The sequence below is a fragment of the Mugil cephalus genome, chromosome 2 (assembly GCF_022458985.1).
Source record: "Mugil cephalus isolate CIBA_MC_2020 chromosome 2, CIBA_Mcephalus_1.1, whole genome shotgun sequence".
Lineage (NCBI taxonomy): Eukaryota > Metazoa > Chordata > Actinopteri > Mugiliformes > Mugilidae > Mugil > Mugil cephalus.
In genome coordinates this window covers 27673165-27700956 of record NC_061771.1, presented here as the reverse complement: position 1 = coordinate 27700956, position 27792 = coordinate 27673165, and the positions used below count along the sequence as shown (strand labels likewise).

At 39.5% G+C, this 27792-nt stretch overlaps 2 protein-coding genes across 2 annotated transcripts; both read left to right on the top strand.

Moving 5' to 3' along the window:
• The first annotated feature begins 534 nt into the window (after positions 1 to 534).
• On the top strand, positions 535 to 13400 carry capn9 (calpain 9). The gene is given in 21 exon segments (XM_047578461.1): positions 535 to 836; positions 1608 to 1677; positions 1767 to 1885; positions 2494 to 2627; positions 3302 to 3470; positions 3577 to 3660; positions 3779 to 3864; positions 4419 to 4496; positions 4797 to 4849; positions 4852 to 4956; positions 5063 to 5220; positions 6308 to 6516; positions 6692 to 6728; positions 6815 to 6895; positions 7680 to 7737; positions 8971 to 9035; positions 9928 to 9996; positions 10083 to 10161; positions 11628 to 11744; positions 12875 to 12933; positions 13103 to 13400. Coding segments are annotated over 21 exon segments (2064 nt in total). The 5' UTR covers positions 535 to 629; the 3' UTR covers positions 13130 to 13400.
• Positions 13401 to 15016: 1616 nt separating this feature from the next.
• Positions 15017 to 27708, top strand: ltv1 (LTV1 ribosome biogenesis factor). Its single transcript, XM_047578540.1, has 11 exons — positions 15017 to 15203; positions 16148 to 16279; positions 17275 to 17493; positions 18162 to 18249; positions 18670 to 18802; positions 19818 to 20049; positions 23286 to 23413; positions 23540 to 23676; positions 24344 to 24396; positions 24560 to 24760; positions 25859 to 27708. Exons 1-11 carry the CDS (start codon positions 15201 to 15203, stop codon positions 25967 to 25969), a joined length of 1437 nt encoding a protein of 478 aa, XP_047434496.1. The 5' UTR covers positions 15017 to 15200; the 3' UTR covers positions 25970 to 27708.
• The last annotated feature ends 84 nt before the right edge of the window (positions 27709 to 27792 follow it).

Sequence of the window (27792 nt, the reverse complement as noted above, 5' to 3'; positions counted from 1 at the left end):
TGGTCATTTTTAATCTTTCTGTGTTTTGTTTTGTGTATTTCTGGTCATTTTGGCTTCAGTTGATCTTCTATTGATGGATTTATTTCTCCTTAAGACACCGTGTTTTTTTAATATCCCTGTGTTTTAATTTGTATTGCTAGTATTTTTGTGTGTGTCTCTCTTAATGATCATGTGTGAGTCTCTGACTTCATTCATTCATTCATGTCTTCATCTTTTTAGATAGATTTAAGACAGTCTGAATTTTGTGTCTCTCTGTGGTTGTTTTTCCTTGTTTTTTTTTTTTATTTATTTTTTGCTCATTGTTAATCATTTTGTGTATATTTAAGGTGTCCATGCAGAGACGTGAATGAGACCATCTCTAGGTATTTGATGCATGTGTTGGCAAATATTTAGAAATGAATTCTCAGTACGTCCCACAGGCCAAACCCAAAGAGAAAGAAAGAGAGAGCGACAGATAAGAGAGACTCCAGGGGCGAGGTTCACAACCACAGGAGGATAAACCAGTTCCCGTGTGGAGGGCGTGAACCTTCCAGCCCTACCCACCCAACAGGCTCTGTCCCTGCATCAGACGCTCATCAGGCGACGCTCCCCATCACACGTCTTCAACGTCCTCAACCCTCGTCCAAAAGATGCCTCTCCAATCCACGCTGTCCGGCCGGAGCTCCGGCTCCGGCCAGGCCGAGAACACGCAGTCGGACGGGAAGTCGTTTGAAGAGCTGAGGCGGGAATGTCTCCAGAAGGGGGTCCTGTTTGAGGATCCGGATTTCCCCGCCACCGACTCCTCACTCTACTACAGCCAGAGCGTCCCGGTCCAGATTGAGTGGAAGAGGCCCAAGGTATGTGGTGACAATGGATCACAGTTCACACTTGCTGCTGTTTAAAGGCTGAATCAAAGCTCTGTGACATTTAACTGTGTTGGCAGCGTTGACAAGATGAGGTGAAAGTCTGTTTGAACTTCCTGCTTTTACTATGAGTCTCCGTACAAACAAACAACAAATAAATGAAAAGAAATTTGGAGTCGCAGCAAAGGCAAAACCAGTTCTGCAAGATACCTGTGTAAATAGAAACAAGTGCAAGGACAGTTTCCTGTGTCCGAGCAGACTTTATCCCCACACACACCTCAGTGTTATCTGTGATAAAGAGGTCAGGGACAGTCTGCAGACGCATTGTCTTTAATTTACCCCATAAACTCTGCCTGCTAGTGGGTTAAAGCTTTTGATTTGCTTGAGAAAAAAATCTTAAAATAAGCACAAAGTGACACGTATTTCTTTGATACAAGGATTTTTTTTTTTAAAGCATCGTCTTGTCAAAGCAACAGTTTGCTTCTTTTATTTTCGTAATTTCGATTCCAAACACCTGAACCTGTTAACACACCTGCAAAACTGACCCGGTTAGAGCGAACAAGAAAACTCATCACTCATCGTCTTGGCTTCGATTACTACACATTTCTGTCCTGGGCGTTCCTGCGGAGTGAATGTTTGAGCTGCCTGCGTCTAAACGCAGGTTTTCAGACTGATTAATATGCCTGGAATGTGAACACACCTCTGACCTGTCACTTTTTTTTTTTCTTTTAATGAACCAAACCTGTTTCCTTTCCTGTTTTTCAGGAGCTCTGCAGTAACCCTAAGTTCATTGTAGGGGACGCGAACCGGACAGACATCTGCCAGGGACAGCTAGGTGGGTCCTCCAGTTCCTCTCGGAGGTGAAGACGTTTCTTTATGTTTTTTTTTGTGTTGTTGTCATTTATGAGGTGTTTGTCGTCGTAGGGGACTGTTGGCTCCTGGCAGCCATCGCCTCCTTGACCCTGAAAAAAGATGCCATGGCCCGAGTTGTCCCCCACGACCAGGAATTTGACCACAACTACGCCGGCATCTTTCACTTCCAGGTACGTCAGCGGTGTCTCAGTGGACGCCAACGGAGGACAAATGTCCCCCCGGCCCCCTCAACGCCTAGAGGGACATCAGCATCTGTTTAAATGAAATACACTGAGTAGAAGGAGAGGAGAAGAAAGGCAAGGAGAGGAAAATAAAAGAGTGGAAGTCAATGGAAAGGAAAGGAAAGGAAAGGAAAGGAAAGGAAAGGAAAGGAAAGGAAAGGAAAGGAAAAGCAAGGAAACGAACGGAAGTGAAAGAAAAGAAGAGGAAATTAAAGGAAAGGAAATGAAAGAAGAGGAGAGGGGAGGAAGTATAAAGCAAGGGAAGGAAAGGAAAAGAATGAAAAAGGAAAGGAAAGAAAAGAAATGGAGAGAACTTATAGAGTGGAGAGAAGTTTTTTTTCTATCATGTAAAATTGAAAACAAAAAGTTGAAGAGTCGTGACAAGAAGCAACAGCCCTCAAAGTAGAACTAAAACCAAACGGATCAAGAGCTCAGAAGAACAATAACAAAGATTTGTCTCTCTGTCATTTCCTCTGATCCGTTCCACTCATTACGCTCAAAACATCACAGTAGAGTGACAAATAAATAATGAATCACTGACCTCTTTTCGTTCTCAGTTCTGGCAACACAACAAGTGGTTGGATGTGGTGGTGGACGACCGGCTGCCGTCGGTCAGGAATAAGCTCATCATGCTTCACTCGGCCTCCAACAACGAGTTCTGGAGCGCCCTGATGGAGAAAGCCTACGCCAAGTAAGGTCACCACGTCATAGCTTCACCCTTTAAACCTTGTTGTAGGGCCTCACAAGAACTCAAGTTTCTAATTTTCATGGAGAAAATCAGGATTAATGAAGTTACCATATATGGTTCCTTCTTCTTAAGTGATGAACAAATGTAAACATGAGTTCAGAGCATTAGAACATCAGAGCTGATTCAGACACTCGTCAACATTAGGACACTTCTTCTTGTTTCCTAATAAATCAGTTCTATTCAGAGTTCATGCAGAGGTGGACCTTGAAGACCACATTAGACCCTGATTAGACCTGAGAATGTTTCCTGAATGAAAACAACATGGTTCTAAACACAATTTAAAATGCGATCAAGTTACCAAATATGGATTATATTTAAAGGGATCCCCATTAGCTGACACAAACAATAAAATTTCAAAACAATATTTTTCTTTATATTAACAATAAAGAAAATTCAATTAGGATGATTGTTGTGGTGTTGACAACATCTTTGGTCCTATTACCCGAATCTCACCTGGAAACTGTTCTTAAATGCCATAGACCTATATATTCAAAGAGTCAGTGTTTTGAAGGAAATCTAAACGACAATTAAATCTGTCCAAGTCTAAAAGTCTAAGGTAAAGTAATCGGTCCACTCTTCCCTGATGTTTCTTTGAGTAACATCTGTGTCTCTTTCAGAATTCACGGCAGCTACGAGGCCCTGAAGGGCGGCAGCACCATGGAGGCCATGGAGGATTTCACCGGTGGCGTTGGGGAAATATATGACACCAAGAAAGCTCCAGAGAACCTGTTCTCCATCATGAAGAAGGCCCTGGACCGAGGCTCCATGATGGGCTGCTCCATCGATGTAAACACACCTTCCTCGAAGCATTAACCGTTAACTTCCATCCATCTTATTTCTTTTCTGAGACGTTTAGTGACTTCTCTTCTCTGGCTTGTTTGGTTTCCTCCAGATCACCAGCTCTGCAGAGTCTGAAGCCAAGACGAGCACGGGGTTGGTGAAGGGACACGCGTACTCCATCACAGGCCTGGAGGAGGTAAGGAAACCTTGGGAGGTGGTTAACTAATATTATTGTTCCATTTCCGTCTACTACTGTGCTGTCATCAATCAAATCATTCATTGTGAAATGAGACAAATTTAATCCTACCCATCAGGTGAACTACCGCGGCCAGAAGGTCCAGTTGATCCGGATCAGAAACCCCTGGGGTCAGGTGGAGTGGAACGGCCCCTGGAGTGACAAGTAAGACACTATATGCTTGACTTCCAAAATACATAACCCAGACACAAATAAATATTACACACACCCACAAACCAATTATGAAGTAAAGTGCACTGGTATGTGTAGTAAAGTCTCCATCTCTTTGCGTCGCTGCAGTCCATTTACACGTCTCTATTGGTCATTTACGTCTTCTTGTGGTTGTTGTTCATCTCTCTGTACTCTTTGTTTCATCTCTTTGTTGACTCTCTGTGCCAATTTCACATCAAGTTTCATTCTGTTGTCATGTTACTGGCTTTGGTGCAACAGACTTTTTTCCATTCTGACAGAAAACTTTTATATTCCAGTTAGGATGAGCTGCCTTCAGGACCCTGTTTGTTTTTTTTGTGTGTTTTTTTGCATCGTACTGTCAATTTGGAAGTGATTAATGAATAAATGTTTCTGGAAGATAAAGATTTACTGAGTAGCAACATTTGGTAATCCAAACTATATCATAGTCTTAAAAGTGGCTGAAAGAGGATGATGCTGGTCCTGGTTGATGCATGACGACGTTAAAACTTTTCTTCTCTCTGTTCCAGCGCCAGAGAGTGGAATTACGTTGACCAAGCAGAAAAAACACGCATCCTGCAGAATTCGACAGACGACGGTGAATTCTGGTTAGTGCACATTAAAAATGTCATTGAAAACTAAACTTTGTCCACAAGTTTGTTGTAGCATTAATGCAGCAATTGCACGTGTAGTCAAAGTTGGAATACATAGAAGATGTTTATAGAACAGACATTAGAGTCTGAGTTGCATGAACTTCTCAGCAGCAGTGATAGAAAGAGGAAAGACAGACACACAAGGAACAAAACTCAAGCCCTCCATTCACAAAAAAGGACCAAACACACAACAAGAGTTTGCAAATACTTGTTTTGAAGCAAAATGCATATTAAAAATGATGTTTGTCCGTTCAGGATGGAATTTGAAGACTTCAAGAAAAACTACGACAAGGTGGAGATCTGCAACATGACCCAGACGACCTGAGCGACAGCACAAAGCGGCACTGGGCGGTCAACATGTTCGAGGGACAGTGGATCCGTGGCTCCACTGCAGGAGGCTGCAGGAACTACATTGGTTAGAGCAGCAAATCTCTCTCAGATGCTACGCAGTGTCTCAAAAACAACAAAAAACAAAAAAAAAAACCCTGCTATCCCTAAAGCTCGACATCTTTAATCTGCAGACACATTCTGGACCAACCCACAGTTCAGGCTGCAGCTGGAAGACGCTGACGATGACGACGATGTTTGCAGTGTGGTCATCGCTCTGATGCAGAAGAACAGACGGAAGCTGAGGAAAGAAGGCCTGGACCTGGAGACCATCGGCTTCGCAGTGTACGAGGTCAGTAGTAGTACCAGGGCATGAGTTTGATGATTTAGGCTCATCCTCCTGTGTTTTCTTTTCATTATGTGTAATTTTGTCCAGAGTGCATTAAACTACGACTACAACTATCAATAAAATGTTAAAGCATTTACCTGGAAGTGACTTAACTCATCAGAATAGAATTTGTCATCCTTTGAATCTTTACTTTTTATACTAGACATGTATAAGTTTTTTGTTTTTTTTTTACATATTTAGTATGTTATAGTTAAAATATGAAATGCAATCCAGTGAGTTAACGATTCAATATTTTATAATTAATGCTATTATCAGTCGTATGCCACTTAAGAAGACAGTTTTGTCCAAATTAAATCATGCTTGTGTAGTAAATGAATCAATATCTCACTGAGATCAATCATGATATAGAAGATAATATCATCAGCATAAAGTTGGATATTAATGACTGGCCTTAAATATGTCAAATAAAGTCAAAAGCAAGGAATCTAACACTGATCCCTGTGGAACACCTTTATCTTTAACTTTATTTTGAGGCCATTTGCTTGATACAGCTCGCGATAGATAGAGGATTATTTGTAACCAATATCATTTGTATTTTGTAATTTTTATATTTACGTTGTAGGTTATTAACAAGGTTATAGTTTGACTTCAGACACATGTTGTCAGTATGAATAGACTTCAGGAAGTAGCTACAAAAAGCTCAGTCTGGTGTTTTCTTTTGTTTTGTTTTTTTTTGGGTTGACTACAAATTACTTACACAAGATATTAAAATGACTAAACACACTTTAAATATTAGCTTTGGCAAAACAACTGTAACTCGTGATTCATTCAGTAGCTATTCTGGTTATATCATCAGCAGATTGAGTCAAAAACTGTTCAATTTTTTTCACAAACTTTTGGGGATGTGATGCAATCAAAAGCTCCAGGACTGCTAAAAACCTGAAACCGTTGAACTTGCATGTTGTCAGGTTACCTTTTCTGACTTATATGTATAATTTGTTGTTAATACTAATATGAAGCATAATTCATCAAGTCCCAATGAGATTTTTGAATTTCCAGTTATTTTTCTCTTCCAATTCCGTCCCTTCAGGCTCCAGACGAAGTCGACCAAGTGGGGAAAGATTTCTTCCGCTACCACGGGTCCAAGGCTCGCAGCAGGACCTACATCAACATGAGGGAAGTGTCAGAGCGCTTCACACTGCCTCCCGGGAAATACCTGCTGGTTCCCACCACCTTCCAGCCCCATCGTGAGGCCGACTTCCTCATACGCATCTTCTCTGAGAAGAATGCCGATGCCCTGTGAGTGTCCATATAAAAACCCAGAGAGTCTGAACCAAAATAAACCTTTAAAGAGTTAAATGGATTACATCAGAAATTAAACCTTTATATTTATATTTATCACTGGAATTAAACTGGTTTTACTAATATTATGAAGTAAACACTGAACAACATATTGCCCTGTCCTCCCCCACAGGGAGATGGGGAGCAACGTCGATGCCGACCTACCAGAAGTAAGTGCATAATTATTCGGTCACTATTAATCCATCATAGAGTCATGTCTTCTTGTTACTGACGCTGTGTTGCTTCCCCCCAACAGCCGCCCATGCCCAGCCCCCCAGAGGAGGAAACAGATGAGGAGAAAGGCTTGAGGAGGCTATTTGAGCAGCTGGCCGGTTTGGTAAGAGAAATAGCTTCACCTTCCAGCTCTTCAGGTTAAAATTTATAGCAAATTAAACAGCAGTTGTAGCAGTTAGAGGTGGTGAAGATGGTAGAACATTTAGCAAATGTATTTGTCGGGTGCTGATAGAGACCAAACTAAAAGGAATCAGTCAAAGAAAAAATCCAAGGCACAAAAATATATATATAAAAAGCCTTTACTGAGATTGCTATTTCATGATGAAATGGTTTAAAACATTAGTGCTAAAAAGAAATGAACACTGGGAAGCTAGCAGCAAACAGGCTGAACTAAAGCATGAACTAAAAGGAAAATGAACACTCCTGAATAGTTGGGTGTTGGGTTAATGTACGGATATGATGACTGGCCTATGTCAAACAAAGTAAAAAGCAAGGGGTCTAACACTGATCCCTGTGGAACACCTTTATCTGTAACTTTATTTGAGGTCATTAAAGCATGAACTTTTTTAAGGAGCTACATAAATGAAATAAACTTTCAAAAATAGCAACTGAAGCTTACGCTGAAATTTCCCCAAACACGACTCATATAAATGTTTCTTCAAACCTCCTCAGTTAACCTTACGTGTTACGTATTTATAGATCCATAACAATCCGTTCAAAAATTGGGGAGATGGAGAAGCAGCTGTAAATACTAAAGCATAAACATGCTACTAACAAGAGGATCAATCACAGCTCTTTCAGTCTCTGTAGTTCTGAGGGGGTGCACCTCAGGCTACGGGGTTAGGGTCTGTGCTGTCGTCTTATAAGTTTTCCTTTTGTTTCTGCAGGACAAGGCTATCTCTGTCAGAGAGCTTCAACAGATGCTCAACGGCGTTCTCAGCAGGAGTAAGTAGATGAACTACTTCAGTACTTTTTACTTTAGTAATTTTTTCTTTTCTTCTACTCAATATTCTTTGAAAAACTTTTTTTTCAGATCTTGCATGAAAAATCATTAATTTCTTTAATATTTATATGGTTACACTTTGATCTGATATAAGCAAACACAAAAGTATTTTGTTTCACCTCTATCCAGATGATGAATTTCAATCTCCCTTAAATAAAAACAGCACTAACAGTCTTGTATTTATACAGCTCTATTCTATATATTGATTCTCAAAGTGCTCAAGGACATTTTTTTGGTTCGTGGACCACACTCTCTAGCTCCTAATGTGCATTTATAACATTCACATACTTAAATTCACCTCCTGCTATTAAATGTAAGGTCACAGAGACTAGAAATTACCCTACGTGCCTCCTGAAATGTGAATGAACGTAACAAATTATCTTTAATATTATCCTCTAGAGCATCACATGTTATCAGACTCGAGTCCAATAACTCTCTCATTATGGGACATGTTTCACCCGACATAGAGAAAACGAAAATAACTTGCAATTGGATGGTGCAACCAACATGTGCTCAGTGACTCAGTGATCGCATTTACTCTTGTAGCCATAAAATACTTTGATAGGTCTGGTAGATCTTTGCTGGAGCATCATCAGTTTCAAACTCAGTGACTCCAGACCAACTTTTCACAACAAAAAAAACCTTGTTGGTGGAGAAGTTTCACTGGCTAATGGACTAATTCACACTCCATACCAATTTAAAATCACCAATTAATTAATTGCTGTATCAGCGTGCCACCCCAAAAAGATTTTTTTTTTTTTTTAAAAATAATAATAATAATGATAAAGTTTTAGATGATTTCCTTCCAAATCCAACACTCTGGCTCTGTAGAAGTTGCTTGTTTTTCTTAGACAGACTTCAAAAGCAATGGAATGGCTCAAAGAATTTACAATTTATATGACTGAGTCTCAAGTATTGCCAATTCACGATCAATTAAACATTTTAGTTGTTTACTTTGCTGCACACTAGACATAAAATGTGTTGCACTACTCTTTAAACACAACTTTAACGTCGTTAATTCTACTTTTCTTGGACGACTAAACCAAAAAATCCCACCTGTCCCATCTTGTCTTTTTATGTTCTTCTAATCTTGGTCGTTGGATTGACTGAATAATTTTGAGCTTTTGTGCAGCATTGTTGAACGACGTGTCTCTATTTTTGTCCTTTGTCTCCAGGAAGAGAAATCAAATTTGACGGCCTGAGTCTCAGCACCTGCCACAGTATCATCAACCTTATGGACGTATCCTTTCACGTTACTGACTGACTCACTTCAGGATTAAACTATGTACTAAAAAACATCAAATTACAGCGGCTATAATTCACCAGGAATCTGTACGTTGTGGGTCTCTCTTGCGGGTTTGAATGCATGGGTGGATGTGCACCAGTCAGTCACAACATTACGACCAACCTATGAGTCAGACATAGGGTGGTCGTAATGTTGTGTACCTGGTCTGGTCTAAGTGGGTGCTACCTGTCTAAGTAACACCCACATGTGGATGTTTTTCCCAGCAGAACACTGAATCGTAACTAGATGGTTAAAATGTAATTTACTGTTCTTGTAAGTGGTCATAATGTTGTGGCTATTCAGAGTAGCTTCCTACAAAAAAATACAAACAAACTGAAAAGAGATGAAGAAAATAGAAAAATGGATGAAGAAAAATATCCACCATTCATTTTACTATCACAGTAGAAAAACTAGGAGATTACTATAAACTGACATTTACAGTGGGAGTCAATGGGGCCCGCTATCGCTATACTCTCTATTTCAACTGGAAATAAGATAAGATAGTTCACAAACTCTGGTCGTACAAACTCAGTAAATCTGTCTTAATCTGTTCCTAGTCTAACTTATTTGTGTTCTAAGAATGTGGATTTAAGAATTCACCTAGCTACCGGGAAAAAACTAAAAAAAAATGTCACAACACGTGAGAATACATTTCTATCACCTCAAAGCTGTAATTGAGGGTTTTTATTGTCTCTGACTGACCTATGACCCCATGGTGAACGTTCAAAAGAATGTTAGTGGCTGTATTACTCGTTTGACCATTTCTTTTACCGGTTTACGTGGGAAACCAAGAAGCGTCTGTTTTAAAATAATAGACACCACAGTTTTCCTTGACCCGGTGAACCAGGTGGACAACACAGGGAAGCTGGAGTTCCAGGAGTTTAAGGTGTTCTGGGAGAAGATGAAGAAGTGGATTGTACGTGTTGATTTCTGTGGTAAAGCTGCAAATCGAAGGTTTTCTTTGAGGCTCAGGTTGCTAAAGACGAACTCCTGTCGTTGCAGATGCTCTTCCTGTCCTTTGACACAGACCGTTCAGGGAAGATGTCGTCGTACGAGCTTCGCATCGCTCTCAAAGCTGCAGGTGAGAGTCGACTGAGCACTGATTAAATTCTATGACCCAACTATTACAGTGTTTTTCAGACGGTCATCAGTACTTTCATACGAGAACCAGTTACTTATTTAGTGGCAAATGAGGAAACTGTTCACTGAGGAAGACCATGAGATGCAGTTGAAAGCCCTGGGATACTGAGTTAAAGGAAATATACAATACCGGTAAAAATATTCTGAAGGTAGACAAAGAGAACACAATCAAACATATAAAACAGTAATATTATACTATTATACAGCTTGGAGGAATTTGACCCCAGTCCTCAGGACAGAACCACTTCAGTTCTGAGATGTTCGTGGTTTCCTCTCATGATTCAGATCAGGACTTTGACTTGTTCCTGAACATTCATCTGGTTCTTCTCTAGAACCACTGATGTTCTTGGGCTCGTTGTCTTCCTCCATCACCCAGTTTCTCTTCACATTCAGCTCATGGACTCATGTCCTGACATTTTCTTTTAAAGTTCACTGGTAGAATTCACAGTTCATTAAGTCCCTCAATGATGAGCAGATGCAGCAGAACAGGCCCAAACCAGGACATTAGCGCCCCCATGTTTCATGGAGGGATGAGGTTCTGGTGCTGGAATGCAGTGTTGGTTCATCTCCAAACATGACGATGCCCAAACATTCAAACCAAACTATTCTACTTTGGTCTCATGTGTCTATTAAACATTGTCCCAATAGTCTTGTAGAAATGTTCTTTGTGGACAGAGAGCAGTGTCTTTGGTTGTTGAGTGGATTCATCAACATTAACATCAGCCAATGAGAGAGAGGCCTTTAGCTGCTTAGAAGTTCTCCTGGGTTCCTCTGGTTCCTCTCCCACTATGATGGAGTGATGTTTGTTGGTGGATCACTCCTGTGGAGGGGAACAGTCGTCTTCAACCTGTCTGACTCTCTGTGGATTATTTGTGGCTTTCAAACTTTAGAGATGGTTGTGGAACCTTTTCCAGCCTGATGAGCAACAAAAACTAATTTCTCTGAGCTCCTCATGAAGCTCCTTTGTCTGTTGCCATCATTTGCTTCAACACAAATATGTGTTGTGAAGATCAGACTGAGACAAATCCCTGATTTATTTAAACTAAACCAGGAACTGAACAAGTCTCATCACATTGATGGAAACACTTCTGAACACATCGACTCTGATTTAACCTTGCAATTAACTAGAGATACACCTCACTGATATGTAATATTGGCTCATTTTCCTGAATAAATAAATACTCAAGTATAATATTTCTGTTCCAGGATGTGTGTTAAAATCCGCTGATGTTTTGAATCATTTTTATGTAGAAATGTAAAAAATTCTGAAGGCTGCAAAAAACTTTATACTGAACTGTATGTCTACACTCGTTAATCTATTGAGAAATGCTATATGATGACTAATGAAAATTACTGGCACGTATTATATAATATGTATTTGTTCCGCTACTATTTGTTTTCATGCAGGGATGCAGTTGAACAACAAGCTCCTGCAGCTAATCGGCTTGAGGTTCGCAGACGACAAGTACGACATTGACTTTGACGACTACCTTACCTGCATCGTCCGGCTGGAGAACATGTTCAGTACGTAAAAAAAAAAAAATTTAAAATAAATAAATATATGTGCATTAAGTTTTAGGTTTTATTGCAGCTTATTCTACTTCATTTAAACCCGTTGTCCTCGTCAGTGGACAGAGTCTGGTCAACTCAAATCATGGGCGCCATGTTTGCTACATCGGGGGGAAGATTCTTCTATGTGCTATGTTGAAATAAATGTCTTATTTTCACCATTAACGGGCCTATAAATGTTAATGCCAGTGTCTGTCAATATGTAAAAGGTCCTCACTTAAATATCCCAGCGTCTACTTACTTTAAATATCTTAAATGAGTCTGTAAAATAATTTATGATCCAATCACTTCATCAGTCATGGGGCTGTGTTTAACTTCTCCTCAGTCTCCGTGTTCATCCATCACCATTAAAAGTTTTCACAGTATATATGGCGGTAGTTGCTATTTTTCATATCCTATAGTCTAGATAACTAGCTAGCATAAGGCTAGCATAAGGTTCATTTTGTTTTCTGGAAAAACGGTGGAGTTTCCTCCATGTTTTCTTGATCCTGTGCTGGAGCCGTAGGCTGAGCACTGTAGCATGTTTTAACTTTTAATCCAACCTTATTCTCTGTTATTGCCACTTTTCTACGGATGAATATTGGTTCCAACATGGCGCCCATGAAACACGTGACCAGCTCAGAACCAATCAGCATAGAGGGATAGTTGAGACTCTCAATTCCCGAGTTTGACAGACTCTCTAAATTTGTGGACATTTTAGTCTCCCATCTAGTGGTAGAAAAGGGTCAATACACTAGTCGGTAAAAACGTGATAGCGGGCATTTAATCTGACTCATTCAACAGACGATCACAGGACAAAAGTGGACAAGGAACAAAACCCCATCAAATTCTCTGTTGAAGCTTATTTATTTATGTCGGATCACCTGCAATAAACAATTACAAGCAAAGGCATAACCTGCTAGCAGTATTTTGAGGACTTGGCTGATTGTTCGCAATTCTGGTTTTGCTCATGTATTAGGTCCTGCTGATCCCAAATACCTTGGAGAAATTAAAAATAAAACCAAACTAAAGCTCAGGTCTCAGGAGGTAAATATGCTCAGACTTTTTTCTGATTTAGTCTGACTGAAACTGTTTCTCTTATCCAGGAACTTTCCAGGCTATGGACCAATTTAACCGGGGCCGGGTGAACATGAACATCATGCAGGTAAAACCGCATCCACATCACACCTGAGTCCATTCATCTCCTCCTGTGATTGTTTTATATTAGGCTTTGCTTCATTTTTCTAACTTATTCAGATATTTAATTAATTATATTATTAATTATAAGATATTTGGACTGACTGCTGACTGGTTTTACCTCTTCCCCCTCACAGTTCCTGATGTTGTCCATGAACGTCTGAGGAGAAGCTGCTGGCGAACCAGCACAAGAACAAAACTCAACAGAGAGTCCTGGATGTATTGTATTAAAAATCACACCACATTTTCCTCTCCGTGATTCTCAGCATCTGTCCCGTGTACGTGATGTTATTAGAAGAAATAATGTGAGGTGCTGTCTGAGCTAAGGTTTTTTGAATGGGGACTAAGAATTTTCCTGGCTTTATACATTACACTGCTAAATATTGTTGTATTTGCTTTGCCTGCTGCACAAATGGAAATAATTTTTGAGTAAAACATTTGTCTTTGTCGTTCCTCTTCTATTAATCATCTCGGAGTCTTGACTAGCCTGGACTATACCAGCCACCTGTTTGGAAATGACTTAGAAATTGCTCCAGTTTCAAAAGCCACAGTAAAGTGGCTAATCTAATTATGCTGAAATAAACTGAAAGAGTACTTCTAATAATACTGATCATACTAACAAGAATCTTGAACTTGAACAAATGTCTTAAACGTTTCAGAACAAACTCCAGAGGTGTTGCTATTAACGTTAACGTCCGTATCCAGCTCTAAAAAAAACTGTCTCCTCTCAGTTCATAATAACTCCACACAGATACTTAATCATTGTATTTTACACAGAAACCCAGTAAACAATGAGCAGTCCTGCAGGAAACACTCCCCAGATTCTTTATATGCTTTAAGGTGAATGCAGAATACACCTTTTTCTTTTCTTTTACAGTCGGAAATAGATCTGCAGAATGTGTAATAACAGGTTTGCTTTGTTTGGAGCCGTGCCCGTGCTGTAGGCGTGGAAGGGAATGAAGGTGTGGAACCACTCATGCTTGTGCGAAGTAAAGAACTGAGACGCTTATGGTCTAAATTTGTGCCAATGAATCTCGAGAGGGGACTCAAGCCATGAAATGACTGATTTTATAACAGCTCAATCCTCTGTGTCCTAGAGCTGCATTGTTGCAAACATAACACCACTCCAGGGGCTGACGTATCCTGTCATTACCATTAGCATACTCACTGGAGTTTATTTTAACATGCCCTCGTGCCCCAAATAATCACTCGAGCACCAGATGTGGCTTAATCTACTGATACAATATTATCCCGTTTACGATAAAAAGATAAAAGTCATCATCTACTGCAGGGAAGCATTCAAATAAAACTAATAAAAACAGAATAATACGGCCCATTATTTTGGGGATGATAGAAAACACTGACACAGGTTAACACATTATTGTGTAGAAATTAATTATAATATAGAATAACACCAGACATTTACTACACTTAAAATAATGTCTATGATAACAATAATATGGTCAACATGGAGAGTTCAGTGTCAGGTCACAGATGTTGTAAGGAGTATTTTATTTATTTTTTTTAACTTTTTTTCTATGTAAATGAAAATTAAAATAAGGTTTTATCCGTGTGATAAGTGAAATTAAATAAATCTTAAACGCAAAAATGTTGTCATTGCAAGAAATTATAAATAAATAAAATAATTAAATAATTACAACAACAGCAATAATAATAATAATAATAATAATAATATATTGCCAGAATGCATGTTTTTAATTCAGTTTGTGAAGTTAATAACATTATGATCGATAATTACATAAAACCGTTTGTTTTTCTGCACCTTTAATTCACTGTCTTGTGTCTAGTTTATGAATAAAGTTGTTCAAAAGCATTTGTGGACTGTACTAACTGTACGACGGAGCGGAAGTATATCCACAATCAAAAATATCATTATTAGTTTTATAAACCTTCTCAGCCGGATCAAATTATCCACAATAAATACTTTTAACTATATTATTCGGTTTTAAATTAAGAATAAAAATAAAGAGCTCGTCGCTTTCAAACTGAAGTACCTTGATTTAACTTTCAATCCCCCCCCTCCCGTTCTTCGCGATGGTTCTTTCCAGTGATGGTGGCTGCTGCATGGTGAAGGAGAATCCAACGTGGATAAACAACACACACAGTTTGTGGATTTAAACGATTTTTCCGCCGTAACAGCTTCTCGTAAATACATTTTTGTGGAGATTTGAACCGGATCCGTCGAAGAAACCCGTCAGAAAGTCCGTAAACAAGATGGTAAGAAGACATTTGCATCGTTAGCTTAGCAGCGGCTAACTTAGAATAAAGTACAGCAGGGTGATATTTAAAATCAAACCGTTTCATCATGATCGTTAATATGATGGTAATTAGTAGACATTAATGCTACTTTAACTATGAAATTTTATATGCAACTAACGTCTCATTCCTTTTGACTATTAACATTTTGGTATTTATGTCGAGATGAGAACTAGCGAGAATCAGTTCACATGTTACCACGTTATTTGACATTGACACTTAATAACACGATGCAGCATCCATTTAATTTCACATTATTTACATCCCGTAGTTGGTAGACTAGACCCAGACTCGACAGATGCAAAATATCATTTATAGCGTCACTACAGTGCATTTAAAACTCCTGCAAGTGAATTCTTACTATTGGTAAATGGACTAATACACGTGTTGTTATGTGACTTATTGCTGATATATCTGGTTTGGCTGTAAAAGCTTTACGTTTGGGAGTCTTGGACTGAGTTTACTTAATAATGTCGCCCATATTTTGTTTTTGAATGTATGTTTCTTTAATAATTAATGTGGATACACACTCCCCAATAAAGCCTTAACATGGTGCTGTGTGTTGTTGTTTGGCCTAAGACGAAGCAAATATTGAGTTTACCGTAGCACAAGAATGAAAAACTCAATTTTTTTTGTTTGTTTTTAAACTTAAATCTGTTAAATAACTATTTGCTATGTATGGTAATATTTTACTTGGAATTGATTTGATTGGTGAAACAGTTTGACAGGATCAGTGTCAGGTTAGTCAGCTTAATTTTTTTTAGCACAACTTGCTTTCACTTTTCTTTTTTTTTGTCTCTGTGACCATTTCTGTATGTTTCTTAACTTAATTAACCGCTCAGTGGGAAGTGGTTGTGTAATCGGGATTGTCGGTGGACGTAAACCTTTTTCATTGTGTTTTCCAGCCTCATCGAAAGAAGAAATCGTTCATTGAGAAGAAGAAGGCTGTGACCTTCCACCTCGTCCACAGAAGTCAGAGGGACCCGCTGGCTGCAGATGAGAAAGCCCCGCAGCACGTCCTCCTGCCTGCCTCAAAAGTACAGATTTATTCATTCACGCTGTCTTCTGATAACTCTTGTGTTGATAATTGTTGATAGAGATGGAGATTTACGTACAGGGAGCAATAGAAACGTGTAGCTCTCTGTCACAAGTTTATCTGAATAATAATCGGTCTTTATATCTGTAAAACACGTCGAGTCAACATCACAAACTGCTCGATAACGACAAAAAGACGTGCAGTTTTGGAACCGTGCATATAAAACAAAGATTATAAAAGTGATAAAACAATAAAATACGCTTCAGTTAAAACCAACAAAGGCTCCCCAATAAGAGAAGGTTATAAGGAGATCACAGAGAGACGTGGATTTAAGAAGAGACTCAAACTCAATCCCATTAATCTCATTAAACTCCTGAGATCTACTTTGCAGCCAGTTTAATTTGACTGATCCTCTTTTAGGTAAATCACAGATCATTATTATTATTTAAAGCAAAAAATAGCTCCCTGAAAAATATTCAAAAATTGTTCCAAACTAGAGGAAGTATTTATGAGTTAAGAGGAAAATTCAACTTTTAACAGCCTGGAGGACGAACAGCTCTTAAAAGCATGTACATGTCAGTTTGTGGAGTAACTCTGTGAAAGTTTGGAAGAAAGTTCGAGTTCTATAGAATTTAAAAACAGGTACAAACGTTTTTCTTGATAATTATAAAAATGAATTCTAATCAACTCTTTTTTTTTTAAAAAAAGATACATGGTTCATTATGTTTTTGTTTATCATACCTAATAATAAATCTGAAGTTAAATGTGATGAGTGTGAAGAAGGGCTTCTCCTTTTGCTTCCTCTTGTCTCGAACAAACAAGTTTATTTGTGGAAAAAGATGAGACAGTTTGACATCGTATTGTTCTGTTTTTCTTTTTATTTCTTATGTTTGTTTTATTCTTTTATGTTTGAGATGAATTTTAACAATGAACCAAACAGATGTCGTCTTATTCCAGTGTAGAGGAGTCTTCTCTGACCACGATTACGTTCCTCAGGTGGAAGCAGACAAGAGACGGGAAGAACAGAGGGAGTTCGGAGTCTTCTTCGACGACGACTACGATTACCTGCAGCACCTGAAGGAGGCGTCCGCCCCGGCTGAGCTGGTGGCGGCCGGTGGACCCTCGTTCGCCAACAGAGAACTCCTCCACGATGAAGACGAGGAGGAGGAGGAGGAGGAGGAGGAGGAGGAGAGAGGCACGAAGAAGGACGTTCCTGTGAGTTCTCATCTGCTGTAAAAATAAACTTTTACAGATTAGTAACTTCAGATTGTTCCTACGAGAAGGTTGAGTTTGGTTAGTTTGGTACTTGTTTTACACATAAAGGTTCATAGAAACTAATTTATTCAGTATAATACTTCACAGATACTTTGATTTCAACAGGATCCAAATAATGTACATTTCTTTTTTATTAAATATTTAAGAAGAACTTTTTATCTTAACAAAAGGATGTAATACGGCACTGTAAAAAATATCCTGTTAAAATTATTGTCTTCATTGGTAATGCAATTATTCTAAGGAAATGGTCCTTGTATCTGACATACTGTTATTTAACTGTGTCATTATTACCATTATTAATAATAATAGTTACTGTTGTAGATGGTTAAAGTCGTTTTATTGGACTGCAGCTCTAATCTTTGTTCTGAAGTGATTTATTTTAAGCCAAACTTAAAGTAAAAAAGCTACAATCATGAACTTTGATGTGTGAAAAGTTACATCCATCTGTCAGTTTTATCCTCAAAATCAGTGAATTTTTTTTATTTTACCAGCTCTTCATCGGTCTCATTTCTAAAAAAATAAAAAACAGAAGTAGTTAATGTCTTAAAAAGCGAACGTTAGCGTGGCTCTGAAGTTGTGTGTGTTGTGTTGTGTTGTGTGATGAACAGGCCGCCACCATCAACCTGCCGTCCTCTGTGTTCGCCTCAGAGTTTGAAGAGGAGGTTGGACTTCTGAACAAAGCCGCTCCCATTTCAGGTAACGACTCTTTGACTTTTATCAGCCTCTGCTGGTGGAAAATATGACCTACAACAAAGGACCTGGATGTTTGTGTTCCTCCACCAGTAAACTCGTTGCATGTTTATATTAGATTAGATTAGATTAGTTCGGGTCCAGAGCAACGAGATGCAGTTTAGCCTCGAACCAGAGGTGAAATAAGCAGAAAGAATTTATATATGTGGATCATCAGACAGTTGAGGAAGGATTTAATACTGCACTTTAAAAAACAGAATTAAAATTATAATCCCATGCACCAAGAAAATAGAATGATATATTGATATATTGTTTCTTCAGATTAAACTAATTAATGTGTCATTTCTTTAAAAAGTGTAAAGTAAAAAAAAACACATTATAAAATCCTGTTGCATTGGCTCATTACACTGTTCACTGATCCTTCAGGCCCCCGGCTGGACATGGACCCCGACATTGTGGCCGCTCTGGATGAAGACTTTGACTACGACGACCCCGACAACCTCCTGGAGGACGACTTCATCGTGAAAGCAAACTGCGCCGCTGGAGCTCCGGGCGCAGAGTAAGAAATTAACACCTAACGACGTCTCTTCTCAGCTCTCGAGCCCCGTCCACAGATCCACGTAGAGCGTAACTGGTTAGCGTAACGTAGATAGCTGGTTCGCCAGGTTGCCACGGCAACGGTCTTGTGTATGAAGGGCGTGCCGCCGCCCGGGGCCACGCCCCCCTGAGTGGTGAAAACACGGTGAAATGTGTCAGTAAATACAGAGAGACCTGGAAAAATGTGGATTATCAGATCAAATTAAGGACGATCGAACTAGTGGATTATCCTCAGTCTCAGTTAGTTTAAGTTAGTTTTAGGTCATTTTAGTTCTTCTTTAGTTTAGATCATAAATGTAGCTAAATAAAAGATGCTAACGCTAAGACTGAGAAGTAACATTAGTTATACAAGTTACTGTAGCATTAAAAGGATGACGAGGAGCGATCACAAATATTCTGTCTATTGTTTTATTGTTATTTATTGTTGGACCTGAAATAGTTACTGTCGGTCGTAACTACGACAAAACAACAACATCTACAAACTTATCTGACTTTATCATAAAAATACAGCATAAATTAATATTATCTGACACTAAACGTGAACCACAACACCAGTTTTCTGTGTCTGGATTCCAGCTGTTTCTTAATAATGCAGTGATACATTTACTTCTCTTTTCTTTGACACATATCTGTAAAAAATATAAAATATTTCTCTGACTGCTTTTCAAATCTGTTGGTTCAGTCAATCACACAACAACTCTTCACCTCTTATTAAATTAATCTAACAATTTAGACGCTATTAGGAAGGAAATGGCCTGTGATCAAAAAAATCAATCAGAGGATTTTTATGAATTAATATCAGATTGATTTTATCTTTAAGATCCAGCCGTACGTTAAAGCTTCGTGATTATTCTGCCGATTGATTAAAATGGTTCAGACGATATAAATACTCCTATTACAGTTATGTTGAAGTCTCCTTAATAGGAACATCTTATCAGTTACCTGCATGCAAGTCACGTTTCCTGTCTGTGTGTCAGAGGAGACGACGACGACGACGATGAATGGGAGGATACAGACGAGGAGGAAGGCGACTTTGACTCAGAGGGCGGTTTCTCGGGTGACGAGGACATGGACGGGGACATGACCCGCGGCCGAGAGTTCCTCTTCATGGACGAGGAGACGAAGAGTCGCTTCACGGAGTACTCTCTGACCTCGTCCGTGATGAGGAGGAACGAGCAGCTCAGTCTGCTGGACGACCGCTTCGAAAAGGTGATTGGTTTAGTTCTTTAATTTATTTACCTGGTACAGTCCTCGTCTTCTCATGGTCGGATCATCATCATCATCATCATTATTCACCTCCTTCCTGGAACCAAATGAGTAACCAAATATCTACAGGTTCCCTGTGGAATAAAAAAAAAAAAGTCATCTCCTCTAATCCAAAGTAATCTTATAGGGCTCATTCTCTACGTCTGATCAGCATCTCTGCAGCCGACACAATTAGCATTAGCATTAGCATGTATCAGGTATCCTCCAAATAGTGATCAACTTAACTGTAATTTCAGTCACAATTTAGTCTCGTCACCAGAATACAAGATCCAAGGAACCTGGGACTGAATCAAGCTTCAGACTAATTTATTTTCCACAAGTTCAGAGTTTAAATGAATTCAGTAAAGACCAGAAAAAGAAACACACATGGGTGGAAAGGTTTGAAAGAAAGCAAATATAAGATTAAAAGTTAGATAGTTTAGATTATAATAAATGAAATAACATCTATATGTCCATTTATGTGAAAGGACAAAACTAAAGAATAGATAATTAACATGCAAAGGTGAGAGTGGTGAGAGGGAGTGTAGGTTTTAAATAATGTGTGATCAGCTAAATCAGACAGTGTGTTTACATGCACAGCTTCATTGAATTATGCTCAAAGTTTAACTTTCTGAATGTGGTCCTTGTCCCAGTTCACATGCAGCAGAGAAAATCAAATAACTGATGGGAACATGTCCTCCTCCTCCTCCACTAGGGGGCGATATGTCTCAGTAGGTTATTGACCTATAGTTGACTTATTACTTCATATAACAAACACCTGGAGTCAAATGTATCCGACCGGCATTTCCAACAACAAGATGGATAATAGTACAACTTTTTTAATTACGTACATAATGTGCACAGTAGTTATTGTGTAGATAAGATGGCGCCATCAGGTGGTTCTTCTACCGGCTCTGTTTACCTTCTTCTTCTTCTTCTTCTTCTTCTTCTTCTGCCACCGACTTTTTATGGATGTTTTTGTTCTGCACACACGTCCAGTTAAAGTCAGATTAAGGTGTGTACATGCCGGAGAAAATCAATTTCCTATCTCATTATTATCTGAGCGTCTTAATCGGATAAGGAGAACTCGTCGCTTAAGTCGTCCAGTTAAAGTCAGATTAAGGCGATAATTTGTTTTTTGTTTTTTTCATGTGCATGTAAACTAGCCGATAAAAGAAAATAAGGATTTATACTACAGGTGGTTTCCACCCAGAGAGACAGACAACCATTCACACTCACAGCAAATTCAGAATCACCAATTAGCCTAACGAGCATGTCGTTAGAGAGTGGGAGGACGAGAGAGAACAGGGAGGACACGTAAACTCTCTGGTGACCTCAGTGTCGGTCGTCTCTTCCTGTGCATGGTTGTGATCTCTGTTGATCTGGACAACTTCTCTACGTCTTTCTGCCTTAACATCAATCAGCTGCTCTGATGATTCACCTCCAAGTTGAGATTAATGAGCTTAATGAGCCAAAGTAAAGTTATGAAGTAACGGGAGATAAAACCAGAGGCAGTGAAGCTGAGCCAGTGGGACGATCACACGATAATCCATCATTAATGTATCAGGGTCAGATCTCTGTGTGAAAAGTGAACGCCGACTCCACTGTAAACACCAACTGTCGTGGTTTCTGTGCCAGCGGGCGACGGCCGTCAGGGACTGTGACGGGAGGAAAAAACCCTTCAGGCGCAACAATAACAGGGCTGCCGTTGAGCAACCAGCTGCACAAACTCACCGTGTAATCAGAACAGCCATCACGCAGCAGTTGAGTGGATAAATGATATTAGGGGCATTTAAAAGGCCCAACATTCACACGAGGCGGTTAGTACAGGAACAGACATGTGGGTCCATCAGGCTCCAGGTGATGTGGTAATGATGGACTCAGTGTTTAAGGCCGGACGCTACAGGTGAATAGGGTCCAATGTTTCACTAATAGATGTCACCATGAAACTGCTCCACTTTATCACTTATCACGTATCGTTTCATATTACAACTTTTCTCTTAATTTACATTTAAAGATGCAAATGAGGAGTTAAATACTTAAATATGCACTAATCTCCACACATTTCCAGAGCAGAAATCTCAATAAGTTTCTGTCTCACTGACTTCAGCAAAACATGTTGAGACAAATGCTTTTAGTTCCAACTCTTTGCCTTTTGTAGTAGTTTTATTCTTCTTCTTCTTCTTTATTTTGTCTTTTTGGCAGCGTTGACAGTAGCAAACAAAGAGCACAGAGACGTCTCCACACTACAGGGACGTGGTTTAGTTTTATAGTGGAACTAAAATTAAGTAATTAATTAACTGCTAAAGATCTGATCTGCAGGCTACACTCTGTGTCAGTCGTCCTCTGGGACAGTGATCTGACTCAATTTGAGCTTTGCTACAGCGAATCCAGTTTGTCTCTGTCAGTTGTTTGTCCCACAGTGGGACAGACACTGGAGACGGTGGAACAGCCGATAGATTATCTGAACTATAATGTGCTGTGAATAAACAAACATTTGGGATTTACCCCTGTAGGGTGTTTTCCTTCCTGAAAATGCCACAAGGCATAAACCATGAAATGCAGAGACGTCCCCCCTGAATCTGAATCCAGATCTGATCTTTACTCTCCTGCAACTTCATGCATGAAGTCTTTCCTTGTCTTCTCCTGGAGTCGTCTGGATTCAGTCCAATAAATCTTTCTTTAAGTCAGAGTTAATGTGGTGTGGAGAGGGGAGCTCGTACCTTCTGCCATCTTCTGGTCCTCCAACGCTGCCATGAACTCCCTGTTTTCCCATTTCTCTTCTTATGAACGTGGCAGTTTTTTGTTGGAGATGATCACCTACGACTGATAGCAGAATAATTCACTACACACAGAATAATTTATACATTTCTGTCTGACTGACTTTATTAAGTTCAGTTCTTACACGTTTAGTCACGTGAGTTTAGCTCCTCTTCTTTTGTCAACTTTCAAGAAGAAGAAGAAGACGACGTCTATTTGTCTGTTTTTCAGCCTTGACGAAGGCCAGTTGACCCGACATGTCAGACCTAAAATAAATAACTACAAAAGATTTAATCGGATCATTTTAAACATGCCCACAGATAATTATTTGTTTCGTCCGATCAGAACTCCACGCGTTGTTGTTCTATAATTCTCCGTTGTCTTCTCAGTGCTTTATCTTTTTATACGAGCTGCGGTTAATAACCGTGTTGTCGTTTCAGTTCTACGAACAGTTCGACGACGACGAGATCGGAGCCCTGGACAACGCTGAGCTGGAGGGCTTCATCGAACCGGACAGCGCTCGCCTGGAGGAGGTCATCAAAGACTACTTCAGACAGAAGGAGAAAGAGTGGGCGTCTCTCCCTTTAATTCAGTCGTTTCTATCTAAATATGAAACGTTTTCTGTCGCATCATCGTTCTCTTTGTGGCTTTAAAATGACACGGACGACTAATGCGGGTGATGTTTGTGGATCAGGTCCCTGAGGCCTGAAGATCTGGGTCCTAAAGAGCTTCCTGTCCTGAAGGAGGAGGAGGAAGACGAGGAGGAGGAAGAGATGGAAACTGTTGTTATGGGGGCTCCAGATGAGAAGTGGGACTGTGAAACCATCATCAGTGAGTTTTTCTTTAAGTCACAAATCCTCTTTAATGATTTTTACATGACGTATGACACCATCCAGCAGCCCCGCCCACACAAACCAAAGGTCACCGGTGTGTTATTAACCCTTATGCTCTCCTGAAGGAACTCTTCTCTATCACTTCTTTTCTTCTAAATGAAATGCTAACACTACAGAGTGTGTGGTTTTATACTGGAATGGCAGCCAGATTAAAAATATGTCGTTATAATGGAAGTCAATGGGGCATATTTTTTTGTAAAAAACAAAAAAAAAACATTTAAAACTTGTTATTTTAAGACTGGCATTTAAAGAATTAAAATTTTGGTAGTTTTTAGCAGGTCTGAAGTAGTTTTGAGTGATTTATGGCGGAGAAATAAGAAAATAATACTGATGTATGAGGATTTTATGGCTGTTTTTTTTTTTTTTTTTTTGCACATGTACATTTTTGCCACAAAGATGTTGATAGGGCGCAAAAATCTGACACTACATAAAAAATAATGATGCAATCAAATCAAATTTATAGCAAACCTTTGCCATATCCTAAGTCTCCTCCACCTACAGTTTATTTTATCGAAAATATTATATATATATATGTTTTTTTGTTGTTTTTTTTGTAAAAAACAACACATCGTCCATGTTGTGAAACCTGAATATTTTCCTTCCAGGTACATATTCCAACATATACAACAGACCCAAAGTCATAGAAGAACCGACAAAGGTATGAAATGTTTTTTAGTTTTTTACCTGCTATACATTATTCTCTACATACATGGTTGATGTTGAGCTGATGGCTGTTACCTAACCTGCTCTGGGAGCTGGTCAGCTGATCCATCCGTTTTTATTCATTTATTTGTTTATTTTAACCGTCGCCCTGTCCCCAGTCGAAGCCGATCCGTGTGTCCACTAAGACGGGCATCCCGCTGGACGTCCTCCCCTCCAGGGGGATGACGGCGAAGCAGGAGGAGCGCATGACGAGGATCAACGACTCGGACCTGCCCCGCGTCTCCACCCTGCCCCGAAACAAAGAGGAGAGCAAAGAGGAGAGGAGGGCGAGGAAGCAGGCCGTCAAGGAGGAGAGGAAGGTGAGGAAGCAGCGTGGAGTCTGACGGAGGAGCTACACTTACTTTAACAAATCAGTTCACAAACCAAATGTTTGAAGTTCAGGCCTGAAATTTAGATATTAGTGACTAAATACAGAAACAGTAGGAAAAGCGTTTTGGTTATTATATAATAGGAGTTACACTGATCAGCCACAACATTATGACCACTGACAGGGAAAGAAAATAACACTTAAACCATCTGTTCAGCGTTCTGCTGGGAAACATGTGGGCGTCGTGTTCATTCATGTGGATGTTACTTAGACATGTAACACCCACCGAGACCAGACCAGCCCCCCTTTTTGATTTTACCAACAATGACTGGTCGACATGATCAGACAAATCTACAGAGATTGAGCAAAACCCGACTGTTTATAAATAGTTTTGTGCCAAGTCGACTTCCTGCCAGATGTTTCTCTCACTAAAACCAATAGATGAATCACAAATGAGGACATACATGTCTTAACTCTTGACTCGAAGCAGAATTAGTGTCTGCTCACTAACATGGAGGGGGTGGAGCTTATGACCTATGACCTACAGTGCAGCCTCCAGCCACCAGGGGGAGCTCTATGTGCTTTGGCTTCACTTTATAGGAGCAGCTACTTCTCCATCTATCTTTATACAATCCATGGTTCACAGGGATCTGTGGAGTTTTTGTGATTTTTATAATGAGTTTTTATATTTTTAAATTCTCCAACGTCCCTAAATGGGATCAGTATTTTGTTTTGTTGTAATGAGCAGCCTCACCCTTAATGCCGGCGTCGTAGGCAAGGCATGGCAGCTTTATTTACATGGCGTATCTCCTACACAACTACGCAACTCGAGGTGCTTTGCATTAAAAAAGTGAAGACATACAGTTCAAAACAAAACAAAACAACATAAAGGGTTTTAAAATCAATAAAAAAAGACATCGAAGGGAAAAAAAGGTAGAATAAAGCTGATCTTACAGAACTCTGGGCTCGACTATCTGACCTGAGCCAATACATCACAAAGCTCTGCTGGGCTCATAGATACGAATAACACTGATAACCAGGGAGTTATTAATGAGTCACTAACCTGTAAATATATGCTCTGTTTGTTCAGGAGAGGAGAGTCGAGAAGAAAGCCAACAAGATGGCGTTCAAGGAAGAGAAAGTCCGGCAGGAGAAGCAAATGTTGAGCCTGAGGACAAACGTTCAAGGCCTGAAGCTTTAGTAGCCGACCGTCGGCTCGGACTCTTTACCCGTGGACGGTGGTTTCGTTGCTGCTCTTCAGTTCGGTGGAGCAGGATGAGAAACGAGCCCGAGAAAGAGGACTCGACTCCACTGGAAATAAAATAAAAAATTTTAAAAAAAAGGTGGAGAAGGAGAGCAGCTCAGGACGCCGAGCTCTAACAACAACACCAGCTGTGGACCGAAAACCAGTTTATCTAAAGTTGCGATCAGACCTCAGTTTAAAATCAGCTTTGACACCTGTGAACTATTTATTTTCTCAAACAGTTGCACATTCATAAACAACACCCAGAGAACATTTAGGTAAACGCACTCGTTTGTGTTCTTTCTTGCTGAGTTGCTGCGTTCTCTGCCTGTGTGTGTGTGTGTGTGTGTGTGTGTGTGTGTGTGTGTGTGTGTGTGTGTGTGTGTGTGTGTGTGTGTGTGTGTGTGTGTGTGTGTTTTTTTAAATAAATAGAAATGAGACGTAATGTGTTTATTTGTGAGCTTTAAGATCCATTGACTTCTATCAAAACATACGTTTCTTATTTTGGTTTTTCTATATTCAAAGACTAAACTAATTGCACCATCCCTCTACGTGGTTACCTGTGCAACCTTTTGACCGTGGCACAGGTGCTTAAATTCAGGGATTAAGTATTGAGAAGCCGATTACTGTTTAACGGTCAGTGAACTCAACTGTAGTGTGACTCATCAGGACTGGAAAGGCGTGTTTTGCTCAGTTTAAAAAGATTGAGCCTGGCAAGAAAACCTGGCAAGAAATCGACTATTTCCAAATGTTTTTCTGCCTACGTTGCATTCTGCTGGTGGTTTTTCATGTTAAAACAGATGAATCACAAATAATGGCTTTTGTGTCTCTTGGCTCGAAGCAGAATTATTGCACATCCTTAAAACATTTTTCCAGCTCATTTTAGTTCAGGTGGAAAAGAACCAGAATGAACATGAGTTAACTACTATTGCAAAACATGTAAACTGGAAATTTCCTTAAGTCATTTCTGCAATTTCTGGTTTAGTTCTGTCAGTTTTGAGTTATGGCCACGCGTTTACTAAAGGTTTGTGTCAACCCTTTCTGGTTGACCTATTACATCTTATAATAAACAACTGGAGTCAGTCATGTGTCAGACCGGCATTTAAACAACAACAACCAGAAGGATAATAGTACAACTTTTTAATCTTGTACGTAATTTGCTCACTGCTTTTGGTTCAGGTAAGATGGCGCCATCCCTCAGACGGTACTTCTACCTTCTTATTCTTCTGCGACCTTTTTTCTTGGATGTTTTTTCTGTTCTGGGTTCACAGGCCAGCGCTTTGGTTGTGAAGCATACGCACACACACTGTCTAGTCAAAGTCTGATTAAGGCGTATACATGCCGGAGAAAATCAATTTCCAATCTCATTATCTGGGCGTCTTAATCAGATAAGGAGAATTCAGATTTTATAAACAGAAACTTAATTGTCCAGTTAAAGTCGAATTAAGGCAATAACTCGTTTTTTTTTTTTCTCTCTCGTGCATGTAAACGTACTGTGTATATCCCTAAAAATCTTCATCTTTTCCAGCAATATTGAAGAGGTTTGTGTTTAAAGGGCTCTGGTGTAAAACAAAACACAGGTTTATTCCCCTGTATATTCTATATAACTTGATCTCAAGTTAAAACTTTAACCACATAACTTGGAGTTAATAAATTGATACGATTTGTCTGTTTATTAAAAAACAAATCTTTCTTCATCTTGTCCTTTAATATTCAATAAGTTTCTTTTGCTTAATGGTTAAGAGTTCTGGTTATTAGTATTTTATATCGTATCTTCCATA